At 32.6% G+C, this 14,225-nt stretch overlaps 1 protein-coding gene across 1 annotated transcript; it reads right to left on the reverse strand.

Moving 5' to 3' along the window:
• Positions 1 to 8,889: 8,889 nt before the first annotated feature.
• LOC143542731 (serine/threonine-protein kinase AtPK2/AtPK19-like) lies at positions 8,890 to 13,255 on the reverse strand. The gene is made up of 7 exons (XM_077035256.1): positions 13,150 to 13,255; positions 11,008 to 11,811; positions 10,360 to 10,442; positions 10,158 to 10,278; positions 9,906 to 10,079; positions 9,717 to 9,824; positions 8,890 to 9,260 (listed from the first exon to the last, which is right to left on the reverse strand). The coding sequence occupies exons 2-7, from the start codon at positions 11,596 to 11,598 to the stop codon at positions 8,973 to 8,975; spliced, it is 1,365 nt and encodes a 454-aa protein (XP_076891371.1). The 5' UTR covers positions 11,599 to 11,811; positions 13,150 to 13,255; the 3' UTR covers positions 8,890 to 8,972.
• Between the last annotated feature and the right edge of the window lie 970 nt (positions 13,256 to 14,225).

Genomic DNA, 14,225 nt, shown 5'->3' on the forward strand with positions numbered 1-14,225 from the left:
CCTCAACCTGGTTTAGACCCGACCTGATTTGAAAAAAAACATGCAAAAGTAAATAAAATAAAATAGTTAACGAGTTTTTTTGTTCCCAAGTCCGCCGGTTTGATCGAGCTCAACATTCTTGCCTCCATACTGGTTTGAAACCCGATTCGGTTTCTCCAAACCGGTTATGACTATGCATCAACCCGGACCAGTTTTAACCAGAACCGATTTGGTATTTAACCGGTTTGTAGATTTTTAATCATAGACACATGCAAACAAAGCACAAACATAAGAAATAATCACCAACCACGAAACTTTGACATTAAAATGTAATGAAGAATATATTATTTCAACACACATCGATTATGTAGAGTGGAACAATCTCATTATTTCCATGCGTGATGATATCCCTTAAAGCATTCTCAGCCGCGCCTCTAAAAAATTGTGAGAGAAATCTCTAAAAATTTTAGAGGATTATAAGTGGTTGTGAGTGGAGGATACATTAAATTTTAAAGACATGAGTAAATTTTTAGTAAATTTGAAGGAACATTGTTATCCTTTATTTATTGTTTAATATATTTGAAAGTGATTTTGAGTGAAGGAGATTAAAAAATTTATGATAAAAATGTAAAAAAATAATATTTAATAGTATATAAAAGAGAAAATATATTATTTTTAATGTAATTATAAAAATCTATATAGAAAAACTGCCAAAAATGCTATTAGTCATGAAACAGTTTTAGAAATTAAGTAATCATCATGTGGTCAAAACCTACCACAATGAACGATATTAAAGTCTTAATTACACAACATGAAACTTGAAAGGGCTTTTAATAATACCTACATATGGCCGTCCAAAAGTACATAAATAAAAAATAATGTCTTTATTATGACAAAACTATTAGAGTCTGTTTGGTATGTGGTAATGGAATGAGTGAGAGAATGAAATGATCGATGGAATGGAATGGACAATGAAATAAAATAAAATTGATCATTACCATTTCATTGTATTGTTTGGTTAACCTATAAAAATAGAATACAATACATTCAAAATGACATAAAATGTCCTTGCATAAGAAAAAAAAGGAAAGAAATGAAAATTTTCACAACATTACGTAATTAAATTTAAAGTTCTTAATGAATCTTTATTATGAAAAATAAAATATTTTTAACTAATAAAAATTTAAAGTCAGTGAAAGTTTCTCACTAAATAAATTTAAAAATCATCCAAATATCACTAACTAATATATGTAAACGGCATGGTATTCCATTTGGTACGAAAGTGATTTTAATTATATGGACAATGTAAAGGTTCGTAGAATGATTTTAATTATAATAGAACAAAAATGATTAATTATTAAATTTAATTATTTGTCCAGGTTAGTGAATGAAGAGGGAAAAATAGAAGGGTAAAAGTGGTAAGTTAAGGAAAATAGGAATGAAATGAAAAAAATACATGGGTTGGAGAAGGAAAAAAATCAAGGGTTTTAGAAGGAATGTCATTCCATTTAGTAATAACTGATTTCTTTCTAATCTTCAACCAAACAATCATATTTTCATTCTCCCTAAATGGATTCCATTCCATGCTTTATTACCTCATATCAAACACTACCTTATAGTTAGCAATAAAAGCACGTGCACAGAACTATTTTAAAGAGTGACATGCCAAAATTTTCATTTATTAATGGCACTCTTTATCTTAAACCTATAACATAACAAAAAAAAATCGAATTCTAGATAATATAAACACATGTACCTAGCAGTCTAGCACATGGACACATGTTTAAGATACAGAAAAGAAAAGGAAAAAAAGAACTTAACTTGAAACTCTCATCGCTTCATGTCTATAGTTTGTAAAGTTTATTTCTTAAACTTCATACAACTTTCTGTTTTATCCTAACCCCTATAATTCATCCTGCTCATATAGATATCTACAAAATATGGACGGTTCGTGTATGAACTACTTAGCTATTAGATAATTATACAGTTTATAATACAGTAATTGAAAACAAAATTAAGAAATATTTTTCTAATTAAATTAAAAATAAATATTTATTTATTAGTTCTCTAGTTCTTTTTCTAAAAGTGAGTTTTGTTTTAATCATCTGCTATATAAAATAAATATTCCCTGTATATTATATTAATATTGGTATTGTTATAAATACACACTCATCTTTGTGAATTACACATAACAAACACGGAAGAGGAAACAATATATGTAGCTTCTACTTCGTTCATTAATCTATTAGCTATTCACCTACACATATCACATAACTAGATCCTTAGATCAATCGTTATAAATTGATTAAACGTATTAAAGCTCAATCAGAAATTCTCAACATTCTTGCCTCCATACTAGTTTGAAACCTGATCTGGTTTTTCCAAAATGGTTATGACCATGCATCTACCCGGACCAGTTTTTAACCTGAACCGATTTGGTATGTAACCGGTTTGTTCATTTTTACTCATAGACACATGCAAACAAAACATAAACATAAGAATATAATCACCAACCATGAAACCTTGACATTAAGTTGTCATGAAGATTATATTATTTCGACACACATCGACTGTTTTCATGCGTGATAATATCCCTTAGAGCAATCTCAGCAGCTTCTCTAAAAAATTTTAGAGGATTGTAAGTGGTTGTGAAAGGAGGAGACAAAATTTTTAAAAGAGATGATGAAATTTTGAGTAAATTTAGAGGATCACTGTTTATCCTCTATTTATTTTTTAATATATTTATATGTGGTTATGAGTGGAGAAGAGAGAAAACGTATTGATAAAGATGAAAAAAAATATATTATTTAATAGGATATAAGAGAGAATGGTTAAGTTATTCTACAAATGGTAACAAAAATGAGAAGTATGAAAAGCCATAAATAATTGACATGTGTCAAGTGGAGGACAAAAGAAAAAAGGTATAGAGGTCATTGTACGTATTTTCTCTCTCCACATGCAAGGCACATGTTAATACCTCCATCATTTTAGAACGTTTATAACTTTTTCGTATGATAATTTTTTTTTTTTTAAAAAATCATCATAATAACAAGCGTTTTTTTTTATCTTTAATATGAGTATGATTTTGTTATATAAATTTTAAAACAAAAATCACGTCATTGTGTCTTTTCGCACACCATTGTGTCTTTTTTCGTCATTATGCCTTTTCGCACACCATTGTGTCTTTTCGCTTATCATTGTGTCTTTTTTCGTCATTGTGACTTTTCGCACACCATTGTGTCTTTTTCGCTTATCCTTGTGTCTTTTCGCACACCATTATGTCTTTTCGCACACCATTATGTCTTTTCACTTATCATTGTGTCGTTTTTCTTCATTATGTCTTTCAAATCATCATTATGGTTTTTTTAAATACTAATAACACCGTTGTGTAATAATAATATGTTAAATTAATGATAAAATAACTAAAAATTATCCAATACATAAAACACAATGATTAATACATGTTACACAATAACTTGAAACGTAAAACACAATGGTGAATACCTATAACACAATGACCTAAAACATAAGACACAATGGTGAATACGTATAACACAATGACATAAAACGTAAGACACAATGGTGAATATATATAACACAATTACTTGAAACGTAAAACACAATGGAAACAAACATATTGCACAATGACTTGAACGTAATATACAATGAACGCAATACTATTTTTCTCAAATTAAATGAATTTGTCATATGTCAATCCGAATAAAAGACAATGAACATATTACACAATGACTAAAAGTTAATGACGAACAAAACACCACAATGACGTAATCTTTGTTTTAATTTTTGTCTTTAATATGAGTACCAATTTAAAAATATAATGATCAAAATCTATAATACAATTCATATGAAAACTCAACTAAAAGACACAATGAATAAAACACAATTAAAAAACCCATTAATTTTTTTTTATTTTTATATAACAATATGATACTCATATTAAAGATAAAAAAACGCTTATTATTATGGTGAATTTTTTTTAAAAAAATATCGTATGAAAAAGTTATGGACACTTTAAAATGATGAAGGAATTGACATGTGTCTTGCATGTGGAGAGAGAAAGTCAACAAAAGTATGTAATTACATTCACGCCTTTTCCATCAATTTTTATTTATTAAATTAATCTCAGACATTCAAATCTAAGATCAATGGACTGGATTCCTTCTCACCCTTCTCTTTTTTATTGTCCTTTGTATTTTAACTTTACCATAAGAGAGAAAATGTAATCTTTTTTGTGTAATTATATAGATCGAGATAGAAAAGCTGTCAAAAATACTGTTTGTCATGAAACACTTATAGGAATTAAGTAATCATCATGTGATCAAAACCTACCACAATGAACGATATTAAAGTCTTAATTACACAACATGAGGCTTTTAATAATACCTACATATGGCCATCCAATAATTAATTAAAACAAAAACAATGCTTCATATTGTTATATAAATCCACACTCATCTTTGGGAATTACACACAACAAACAAGGAAGAGTAATATGTGATATGAAGGTCAATTGTGGGCTAAACAAAAAATAGACACGTAGAAAGATCAGTGACAGCCGTCAATAACGCGGACAGCCTTCATGATGTAAGCAAGGTAACAAACATAAAAAACACATGGTATAAGAGACAATGCACAACTTCACTTGTAAATGTAAATATATAAACTACAATTTCGATCCCGCCGCCACGACGACTAATCGCCACCTCACCCTGAAATTTAAAATCAAAACTAAATTAAAAAAAAAGTAACTCTAAAAAATTTGACCAAACTACCCATATACATGTTCTAGTTTTCCGATAGGTCAAACCAAAATAGTCAACTAGGAAAAGAAGTACCTTAGGGTTAATTATGAAGAATTTACTATTTGGAATCCCCATTTTCTTGTACAAAACCACATTGACAGAGAACAGACTAACAAACGTAAACCCATCTCATGTGATAGCAATAAAGGTGCAAAATATTATTATCAAGCAGAAACCCAAATGGCTACAACTTAAAAAGGTTGCAACATTGGCTTAAATGAAATAACAAATAATGTAATTTTAATGTCAACCTGAGTCTCAGTAAAGCAAAATGGTTGCTACATTGTACGTTCATTTTAAATTTAAAAATACACTATATTAACAGGTAAATTTAAAACTCGAATACTTACCTTACCTTTGAGAAAAGTATTCATTAAGTTGGAATGAAATAAGAGCGAAACCAAAATAAAACCAATCTACAAAGCATGGCTCAGTGCCGCCAGCCGCCATAGCTGTAACTGAAGTAGACACAATAATCGGCAAAACAAAAACCTGCAAAAGTGCAAAAAATATAACTTGATCATAGTCCCAAATTTATTCAAACATTGTGCATATACAGATTTACTGAAGACCCTAAAATTGTGTTTCATGTTTTAATTTAAAGCAACTAACATGCTAATACATACCAGCTAAATAATCCCCAGATAATGTGCATTAACAAAGCATCAGTGAAACAAAAATCACTTAAATTGAACGGCCTAAATTAAATTCAAACCTAGGCTGTTTATGTTGAAAAATAGATTATTCAAAATGGTAAACTTAGGTCTGAAATGGAGCAACATATATGTGCTTAGAAACATAAAGAACAACATGAGATTAAGTACCTCAGCAAGAACTCCAACAACACCATTTATGAGATTTTAATTCCTCCGTTTCACTCTCACCTTGGAATCAGTTGATTCGATTCACCAAATAAGGTTAGTTTTAATCCATATCTCCAATAAACTCTATAAGTTCTCAATTTAAGCACATACATCAGGCTATATACGATGAATTAAAAAAGATGATAATTAACTCTAAAAGCACTTACGTATTCCAGCAACATGATGCAAAGCTGTAGCGCCTAACTCACTTGATAACGAGGAATTAGCACCATGTTCAATGATATATTTAGCAGTGGAAATATGCCCTTGTGGCTTGTCTTGTCGCATGAATAAGAGGTGTCTCACCTTAAACAATTCATATATTTCAATAACTATAATACTTTACTATATTGTGTCACATTTTGCAAACAAAAATATAAATTAGTGAATTACCATCCTATCTTTTAAAATTAAGTACTAACATCAAGTTTCAATTCCTCCACCTCTGGTAATACTTGCAGACCTCAATCTGCCCTTGTCGCGTAGCAAAATGCAAGACTCATCAATTATTTGCATCCTTAATATCCGCCACCGTTTGGGATAATCCTTTGTCATCATCCAGTTATGCAGCAACACCTGTCAATTTGACCATAACCTTACAATTAAACTAAACACCCATAATGACAATTTTTATAGTTATACAACTACACCTATGAATTTCAACATGACCATACAATTAAATTAAATACATGTAATGATAATTTTTTTAATTTCATCATAGTGTTTTATTTGTGCAGCTACACCTATCATAAATTGAACACACAATCACAATTTTCCCAATTTTATAGAGCGATTGAATCTGAAATTGGAAGATCACTTAGTTGTATAGAGAAGAGCTGATTAAAAACGTGGTTTCGTACAGATGGGTTAGATGATTTAGGTGGTGTGGTGTGACGGTTGCGGTGGCAACAATCGTTCGTAGGTAGTGCACAAAATGGGAAGATAGAGAACAGTGGTGGGTTGCATTATGAACTGATGAAAAGTGAAAACCAATGATGCCCAAAGAACAACTTGTGATGCGTACAAAAGTTCATAATTGTATATATATATAATAAATATATTGATTCACCTTGCTTAGATAGATATACATAAAAACTATGCCACTGAAAATTCATGTGCAAAACTGAGACACCACCGGAAATTCAGATTTATAAATCTGAAAGGTTTTAGAGACGACATCTATATATTCAAAAGCGACACGCCACCGGAAATTCAGATTTCGGAAAAACACAAAACTGGTTTGGGTTCGGTAATTAGTTCCATTGAATTATTTGGGTTATTTCGGTTACTCATGATAGATTATTTATTTTTCATTCACAACCATAAAACCATTATGATCTGCAATTGATAAATCTTGACCTATAAGACAATGTACTAACAGAAATGTGTAAATTCGTCACCGGTCGTGAATGTGTTGGTCGTGATGGTGTTGTTGCAGAAGAATATGTCACCAGGGTGGATAGTTCGTCGCCGAATCGACTTCCAGTTTCTGTATGTTATTCGATCTGTTTGCTCTGGTGCATGTTTATATAGGTGTGTTAAAAGGGGAGGCGACGGTTATGATTACCGGTGTAGAGGGTTGTGACTGTTATTATAGAAAAGTTAGAATAACCGTTAGTGGTTTCATTTAGTGATAAAAAAAATAAAACAAATGGTAAGTTAATTTTTGACTCCAAATTTAATGATAACAAATAATACAAATGAAAGTTAATTTTTTGGCTCCCAATTCTAAATGTAGTATAGATAATGACTATATTCGAGTTTTATTTGAACGAGTTCAAGCTTAAATTTCATCTTTATGTTATTGACAGTCGTACTCGTACAACTTATCAAGTCGTGCAATGTGTATGCGAGTCGAGGTGAATTCGATCGGTGCCGGGTTACAAAACCAGTAATTACCCCCCCCCCCCCCCCAAAAAAAAATTGTTAACGCAAAAACACAACAAATTAGCAAAAAAAAAAAACACGTGTTGCGGTTACGAACCGATGGCACTTCGGTTGCGACCCAAAAATTAAAGCAAACCATAAATTTGTCAACTCTTAAATATACAACAATTGAACATATTTATAAATTAAAAAAAATGTGCCGAACTAAAAAAAATATGCGTGTTGCAGTTGCGAACTGATACGAATTTGTTGATTATTGAATAAAGGGATAAAAAAAATTATAATAAAACCCCACACATTTCGTTTGCGAACTAACGTTAATTCAGTCGGAATTGACGTTGCCGAGACTAAATCGTACATAGAAAACCATGTGTTGTGGTGGTGAACCGACACGGGTTCGGTTGGTATCAGGTTCCAACACCGAAATTAAAGTAATAAGTTAATTCGTCCACACTTAAAATACAACAAATTAACATTTTTACATAAAAAGACCATGGCGAAACCAAAAGTATACGTGCATTGTGGCCTTGACCTGACGCGGATTTGTCCATAATCGATTGACTAAAAATAAGTCACGGGAAAAAAAATCTTGGGTTGCGACAGCCAGCTGACGCGAATTTAACCGAAATCATTTGACGGTATCAACGATACCCCCCCCCCCCCCGCGCGCATTTTTCTGTAACGAACCGACACGAATTTGAAAATGTAAAACAAACTAAAAGCAAATAAGAAGTTTGATGACCAACCACCTGAATGCGTCGACAAACTTATTAATTATTATATACAATTCACGTCAAGAGGACCATACCCCAAAGACTACTACATGAAATCCGAGTTCTATTAGTGTTATGTTAGGAATGGACTTATAAAAGCGTTTCAGTATTACGATTGTACTTTTTCTTTTTTCATCTTTTTTTTTGAAAGGTCAAACATATTGGTTTTTCACTACTATAAAACTGAATTTTACCGAGTAAAAAATCCGTTAGTAATTTACCAACGAAGCTCGCAAAATCTTTAAAAATAAATTAATAAAACGTCTTATCGACAGATTACCAACGGAATTTAGCAACGACGTCTACTGATGTTATAGAAGGAAAATCTGTCGCTAATTTAAAAAAAAAACATTTTTTTTCACCTTTAATTTATGACGAATAGTCTAAAGTTATTTTTTCCCCTCTAACTTATCCACGGATTACCAACGAACGGTATTCCAAAAAAACATATTTTATTAAAAATTTACCAGACACGTATTCAACATAAACATTCACAGGTTACAGTAAACAAATATTTAGAACATTTTTATTCAAGAGTACATAATCATGTTCACTTCCAATTGCATTTGAATCAGGTTTTTGTAAACCTGAAACAACATAACTACCAACCAAACATCAACTTATTTCTTAAACCAAATCCCAAACCGTCATTCATTCATGTGTCGTGCAGGCCTTACATACGTGAACCCCTTGAACGGATTCTCAATACATTTAGGGCTAGCAGCCGGAGAATCAAGCACCGCAGGCAAATTGGTCCAGCACTCTTCAAAATTTGCGATGCATTGCTTACCAGCAACTTGTGGAATAAAACACGGCTTTATTTCCCGACTCTCTAATTTTTGCCAGTTGATTGATTTAAACCAAATGTGGTTTTTTATCTCATTGCTTCCACCAGCTCCACTGCCTAAACGCCTGCTCGATTCCTTTTGTAGCAACTAAACAATCACAAAAAAAAAAACACCGCAATCATTAAGTTTCAACCTGGTACAAGAGTCTTATGAAGGAATTATGTGACAAAGTCTTGACACAACATATATTCACCAGTTAATTACTTGGGGGTTTGCCTTGCTGTTTCGAAAGCGTAACAAGTATGGCCCTCGGAATGGATGGGCGCTAATTTTTCTAGTTACACCACAACATCATTTTATTTTTTGTTTTAAACTTATAAAAAGTGGGCCATTTAATATGCTATTTTTACATTTATTTTAAACATTAGGGCATTTTAGTCATTTCACACCCACTTAACTTAAAAAACTAACCATCCATTCCAAGGCGTAGGCATATAGTTTACTGCTTTTATTTTCATTTTTTTATGTTAAGGGTAACTTTATATTCAGTGTACCATCAAAAACGGATATATAAAAACTATTGTACATGAAAAAGTATATTACCCCTTTCAACAAAGAGTGTGCTTCACTTGACAAGAAGGTTGGAAGCTTAATCTTATCCTTAACTATCTTTTGTTGAATTTTCTGTCGGTTTCCACCTCTAAATGGAGGCTGCAGACACAACGAAAATCAGAACAATAACAAAGAGGAAAATTACAAAAAAATATTTTAACTTAATTAAAGAAAACCAACCTTCCCTGTGAGCATTTCATACATTAATATTCCAACACTCCACCAATCAGCAGCTTTATCATGGCCCCGCCCTTGTACGATTTCAGGTGACATGTACTCTAATGTTCCGCACATGGAATTTGATCGAGTACTCTCGTCAAATTCCTTTGCTACACCGAAATCAGTCAACATAACCTGAAATAAACATATATAGTATATTAAAACTCAAAGCACAAAGTAAGAATGTTATATTAAACAGGAAGATGATCTTACATGTCCCTCTGCATCAAGAAGAATATTTTCAGGTTTCAAGTCCCTGTGCATTATACCATTATCATGGAGATGCGAAACAGCAGATACGATCTCTGCAGTGTAAAATCGGGCCAAGTCCTCCCTGTAGACAGAAAACAATGTTTAATCCTTTATTATTTATGCAACGTCATGAAACAAAAGTTTTCTTAAAGGTGAAAAATACCTGAACAAGCCTTGTCGATAGAGTTGAAAGAAAAGGTGGCCCCCGTTTACAAAATCAAGAACAAGGAATAATCTATATTTGGTCTGTATACATATAAACCAGAAAAAAAGGGCATTAGAAAATTGGACCATTAGAACCTTTACTGTAAATGAACCGAACGAACACAAACGAAGCATGTTCATGTTAGTTCTTTCGTATAACTTTTACTGAACACAAACAAGTAAACAAACAAGGTTTCTTTTACGAGTTCATTAAGAAAAATGAATGTGCTCATGTTCGTTTGTAAACAGTGTAAACGAAGGGTTCACGATATAATTGAAAATAGATGAACGAACATAACTAAGCTAAAATCAGTTAAATATAATGTGAAGAACAATGTGTTGGGTCCAAAAGGTTATTAGAACTAGACTAAGTTGTAATAGGTCAGAAAAAATTAAATAAATATATTAACGAATGTAAACCGACGAACTTAAACAAACATAAACTAACGAACGAGACATGTGTTCATGTTCGTTTGTTTGTTAAATAAACGGACTTCCCGCCGAACAGACGAGCTATTCACTAAACATTCGGTTCGTTTACAGGCCTACTTTCAGAGCAAAAAGACACATATACCCCCAGAAACTTTACAAGTGATGTAATCATTACCTGGAACGAGTATTTGAGCTGCACGATAAAAGGTTGGTTTATTTTTGTCAAAATATCTCTTTCCGCTTTCATATATTCAGCATGATCTTTCTCAAAAATCCTATCTTTACGCATGACCTTCATTGCAAAAATCTCTGATGAACCATTCTTTTTCACTTGATAAACTTTTGCAAATGCACCTTGACCAACCACTTTCAAAACTTCAAAATCTTCAAGTCCAACGCTAATATTATTAAAGTTTTTCAGTAAATTCCCATCATCATCATTATCAACATCAACAAGATCATATTCAGTCTCATGTAAAGTGAGTTTGCTAAGCTTCATGGACTGACTGGCAAAAGTTGTAGGGCCCACCAATGAATGGGACCGGCTGCAAATAACTTCCGGCTCATCATAGACCAAGTCATTTGTATTATTAATTGCAGATGATACTTGAGGTGGGGCCACGCCAAACACGTCGGAGAAGTCAAACTCTAAGTCAACATGATCCACAGAAAGAGCATCAGGTGGACCCATTGAAAGAAGCAGTTGGTTGCTGACAGTTTTCACTGTAGTGTTTGCGGTTGTTTGCAAACACTGAGAAGCAACCATTGTCCAAAGGTGAAGATAATTGATTTGCGATTTCTAAATTGATGATGGGCGGTTCACGAGAGACAAAAGGGTCGAGTGCAAAAGTGAGGTCCCGAGGATTCTTGAGAATAGGCAAATCAGAATCCAGAAAGGGAAGTTGCTCTTGTTTCCCGATTCACAGGAAACAGTGGATACAGCAATGCTTCTTGAAATCATGAAGATCATGCAGTCAAACTGTAATAGAAGAAAGAAGTCGTTTAGAATTATATCAAATAGTAAATAGCGTTCGTTTAAGTTTGTTTGACTTTCAAATGCTTCAGTTAACCAGCTATCATCCTATAACTAAAATACTCACAAATCTCGAACTTCTGTAATACTAACGTCAAATAAGGAACTATATCATTCCTAACTACTTGTATAGTTGAATTGCCTAAAATTAAAATTCACATATTTTGCTTTCTTGTTACTTAATCTGAAACCTTCCAAATCCAAACTGTTCCTCCAAACAATTAACTTTGGATTAGACCTTGAACCGAGACTAAAACTGCAAAATAATTAAATGCATACCTTGCCTTTTCATTCATTTATCCTATTTTTAAGAACTGCATATTTGCATGCGCGGATAAAGTAGAATTAACAGATTGAACAGATAACTGAAAAGAGCAGACACGCATTCATGTAATCACCAAAAGCAGGATCATATGTTCTGTAACTGTTGTTAACATTTCACGTTTATCAGAGACCAAAACCAAGATTAAGGGGTACAGCTACATATTACAATAACATCTGAAATAAGCTTAAAAATAACAGTTTGAAAAGCTTGCTAACATGCCCGTAAACATAAACCATGCAGATAATTTCATGCATCAAAACAATTCACATAGGCCCAAACTTTAAGCCAGCAAATTTTTGGAAGTTACCGTTCAAGATCAGCAAAAATGTATATTTATTAATAAAAAACAAAACAGTTTATGTAATTTAACTACAAGAATCTTTTAGGAAACAATAAACGGAAAGGATCCATTTAACTGGATTCAATAACAGAAATCAATTCCTTTGGAATCTTGTTTCAAACTATCTTTTACAAAAAACAAATACCGAAACCGAAGATTCTTCATCCACACTATCATAAACAATTTCATACATACTAGGTATAATAATTGCAATCAAAACAACCAAAATTCCACAATTAAAATGATCAAAAATCTCCAATATTCTTCAACCAAATAATAATAATAATAATAATAATAATAATAATAATAATAATAATAACAATAATAATATTCTTCAACCAAAATTCACAATACAACAAAGATCCAAATCATAAATACTGCTAAAACCCTAACAACAATATAAAACCACAACACGGCATCATGAACAATCTATATATATATAACCAATCACACAATCGTAAAACCCTAGGTTCATTACATACACCAAAACTCCTCATCAATTAACCATTAAACAACGCCAATCTAATCAAACAATTACAAAATAACAATCAAGCATTCAATCATCATAATTAAAACTAAAATTAAACACGAAGATCAATTCCGATGGGATCATACATACCTGAGAGGATGTATCGCCAATTGATTGATTGATTCGCTGGAAACTATATAAAGCTATTGTTATTATTATTATTATTTTGAGAAACAAAATTAATAATAATAATAATAATAATAATAATAATAATAATAATAATAATAATAAAACCGTTTCCATTTGCCGCTTACAACAGACTTTAAAAGGGTAAATCGGAATTGGGAGATATATGACGTGGCGTGATATGATTGGTGGGAAAGGAAAAAGAATAACATACAGCTTGTGAGGTTACGTGACCTTCACACGTTTCTCTTGTTTTTGGTGGGTCCCACATTGTGGCTTCTACGAAAGGAAGTCGTTTTGGCCACGGCCAAGTAATTGGTTTTGACTTGTGAGTGAATTACAAAACTAGTCCTTAAATTTTTCGATCGGTGACTTTCACCATTAATTTATTTCATTACGCGACCATGTCGCGCCCCACCACCCCACTCAGGCCAACTATGTTGACATGATCGGGATTCACGTTGGCATTCGAGTTTGGCTTGGCGATCCCGGTAAAACCCAGTTGCTCACCCCGCTCGAAGACACGACAGGTTTTAATGCTTTGGAAAATCCGGTCAAGGGCGAAGCTTCATTGAGGCCCGAGGTGGCCCCGCCCCCCTGTTTTTTCACGCATTAGTGTAAATTTACCCGTTTTCGGCCGAAAATTTTATACGTAGTCTAAGTTTAGCCTTTTTCGGCCGAAAATTTGATCCCCCCCCAGTGCCTCAGTTCAAGCTTCGCCACTGAATCCGGTCAGAATCAGGATTCGAACCTGGGAAATCCGAGTCATCCATCATGTTTCTGGCCATTGGGGCAAGCCCCTCTGATTAAAACTAGTCCTTTGATAATATTGCTTGTTTGCCAAAAAGGTATTTTTTCCGTAATGTTCGGTGATAATTGGTTACACGTAATTTGTCTCTCTTTCTCTTGCTCAGGATAATATAACTTTGTTAACAAGTAACATCAATTTCACCGACTTGTGAGTCGGCTTCCTATGAACGGGTGTTACCAAGGAACGTAAGATTTAATATTAATTCGGCAGAAAGCGAACAACTCTAACT

Source organism: Bidens hawaiensis, unplaced genomic scaffold (genome assembly GCF_021521415.1).
Source record: "Bidens hawaiensis isolate Kalapana, Puna unplaced genomic scaffold, B.hawaiensis_p1.1 tig00012954_1, whole genome shotgun sequence".
Classification (NCBI taxonomy): domain Eukaryota; kingdom Viridiplantae; phylum Streptophyta; class Magnoliopsida; order Asterales; family Asteraceae; genus Bidens; species Bidens hawaiensis.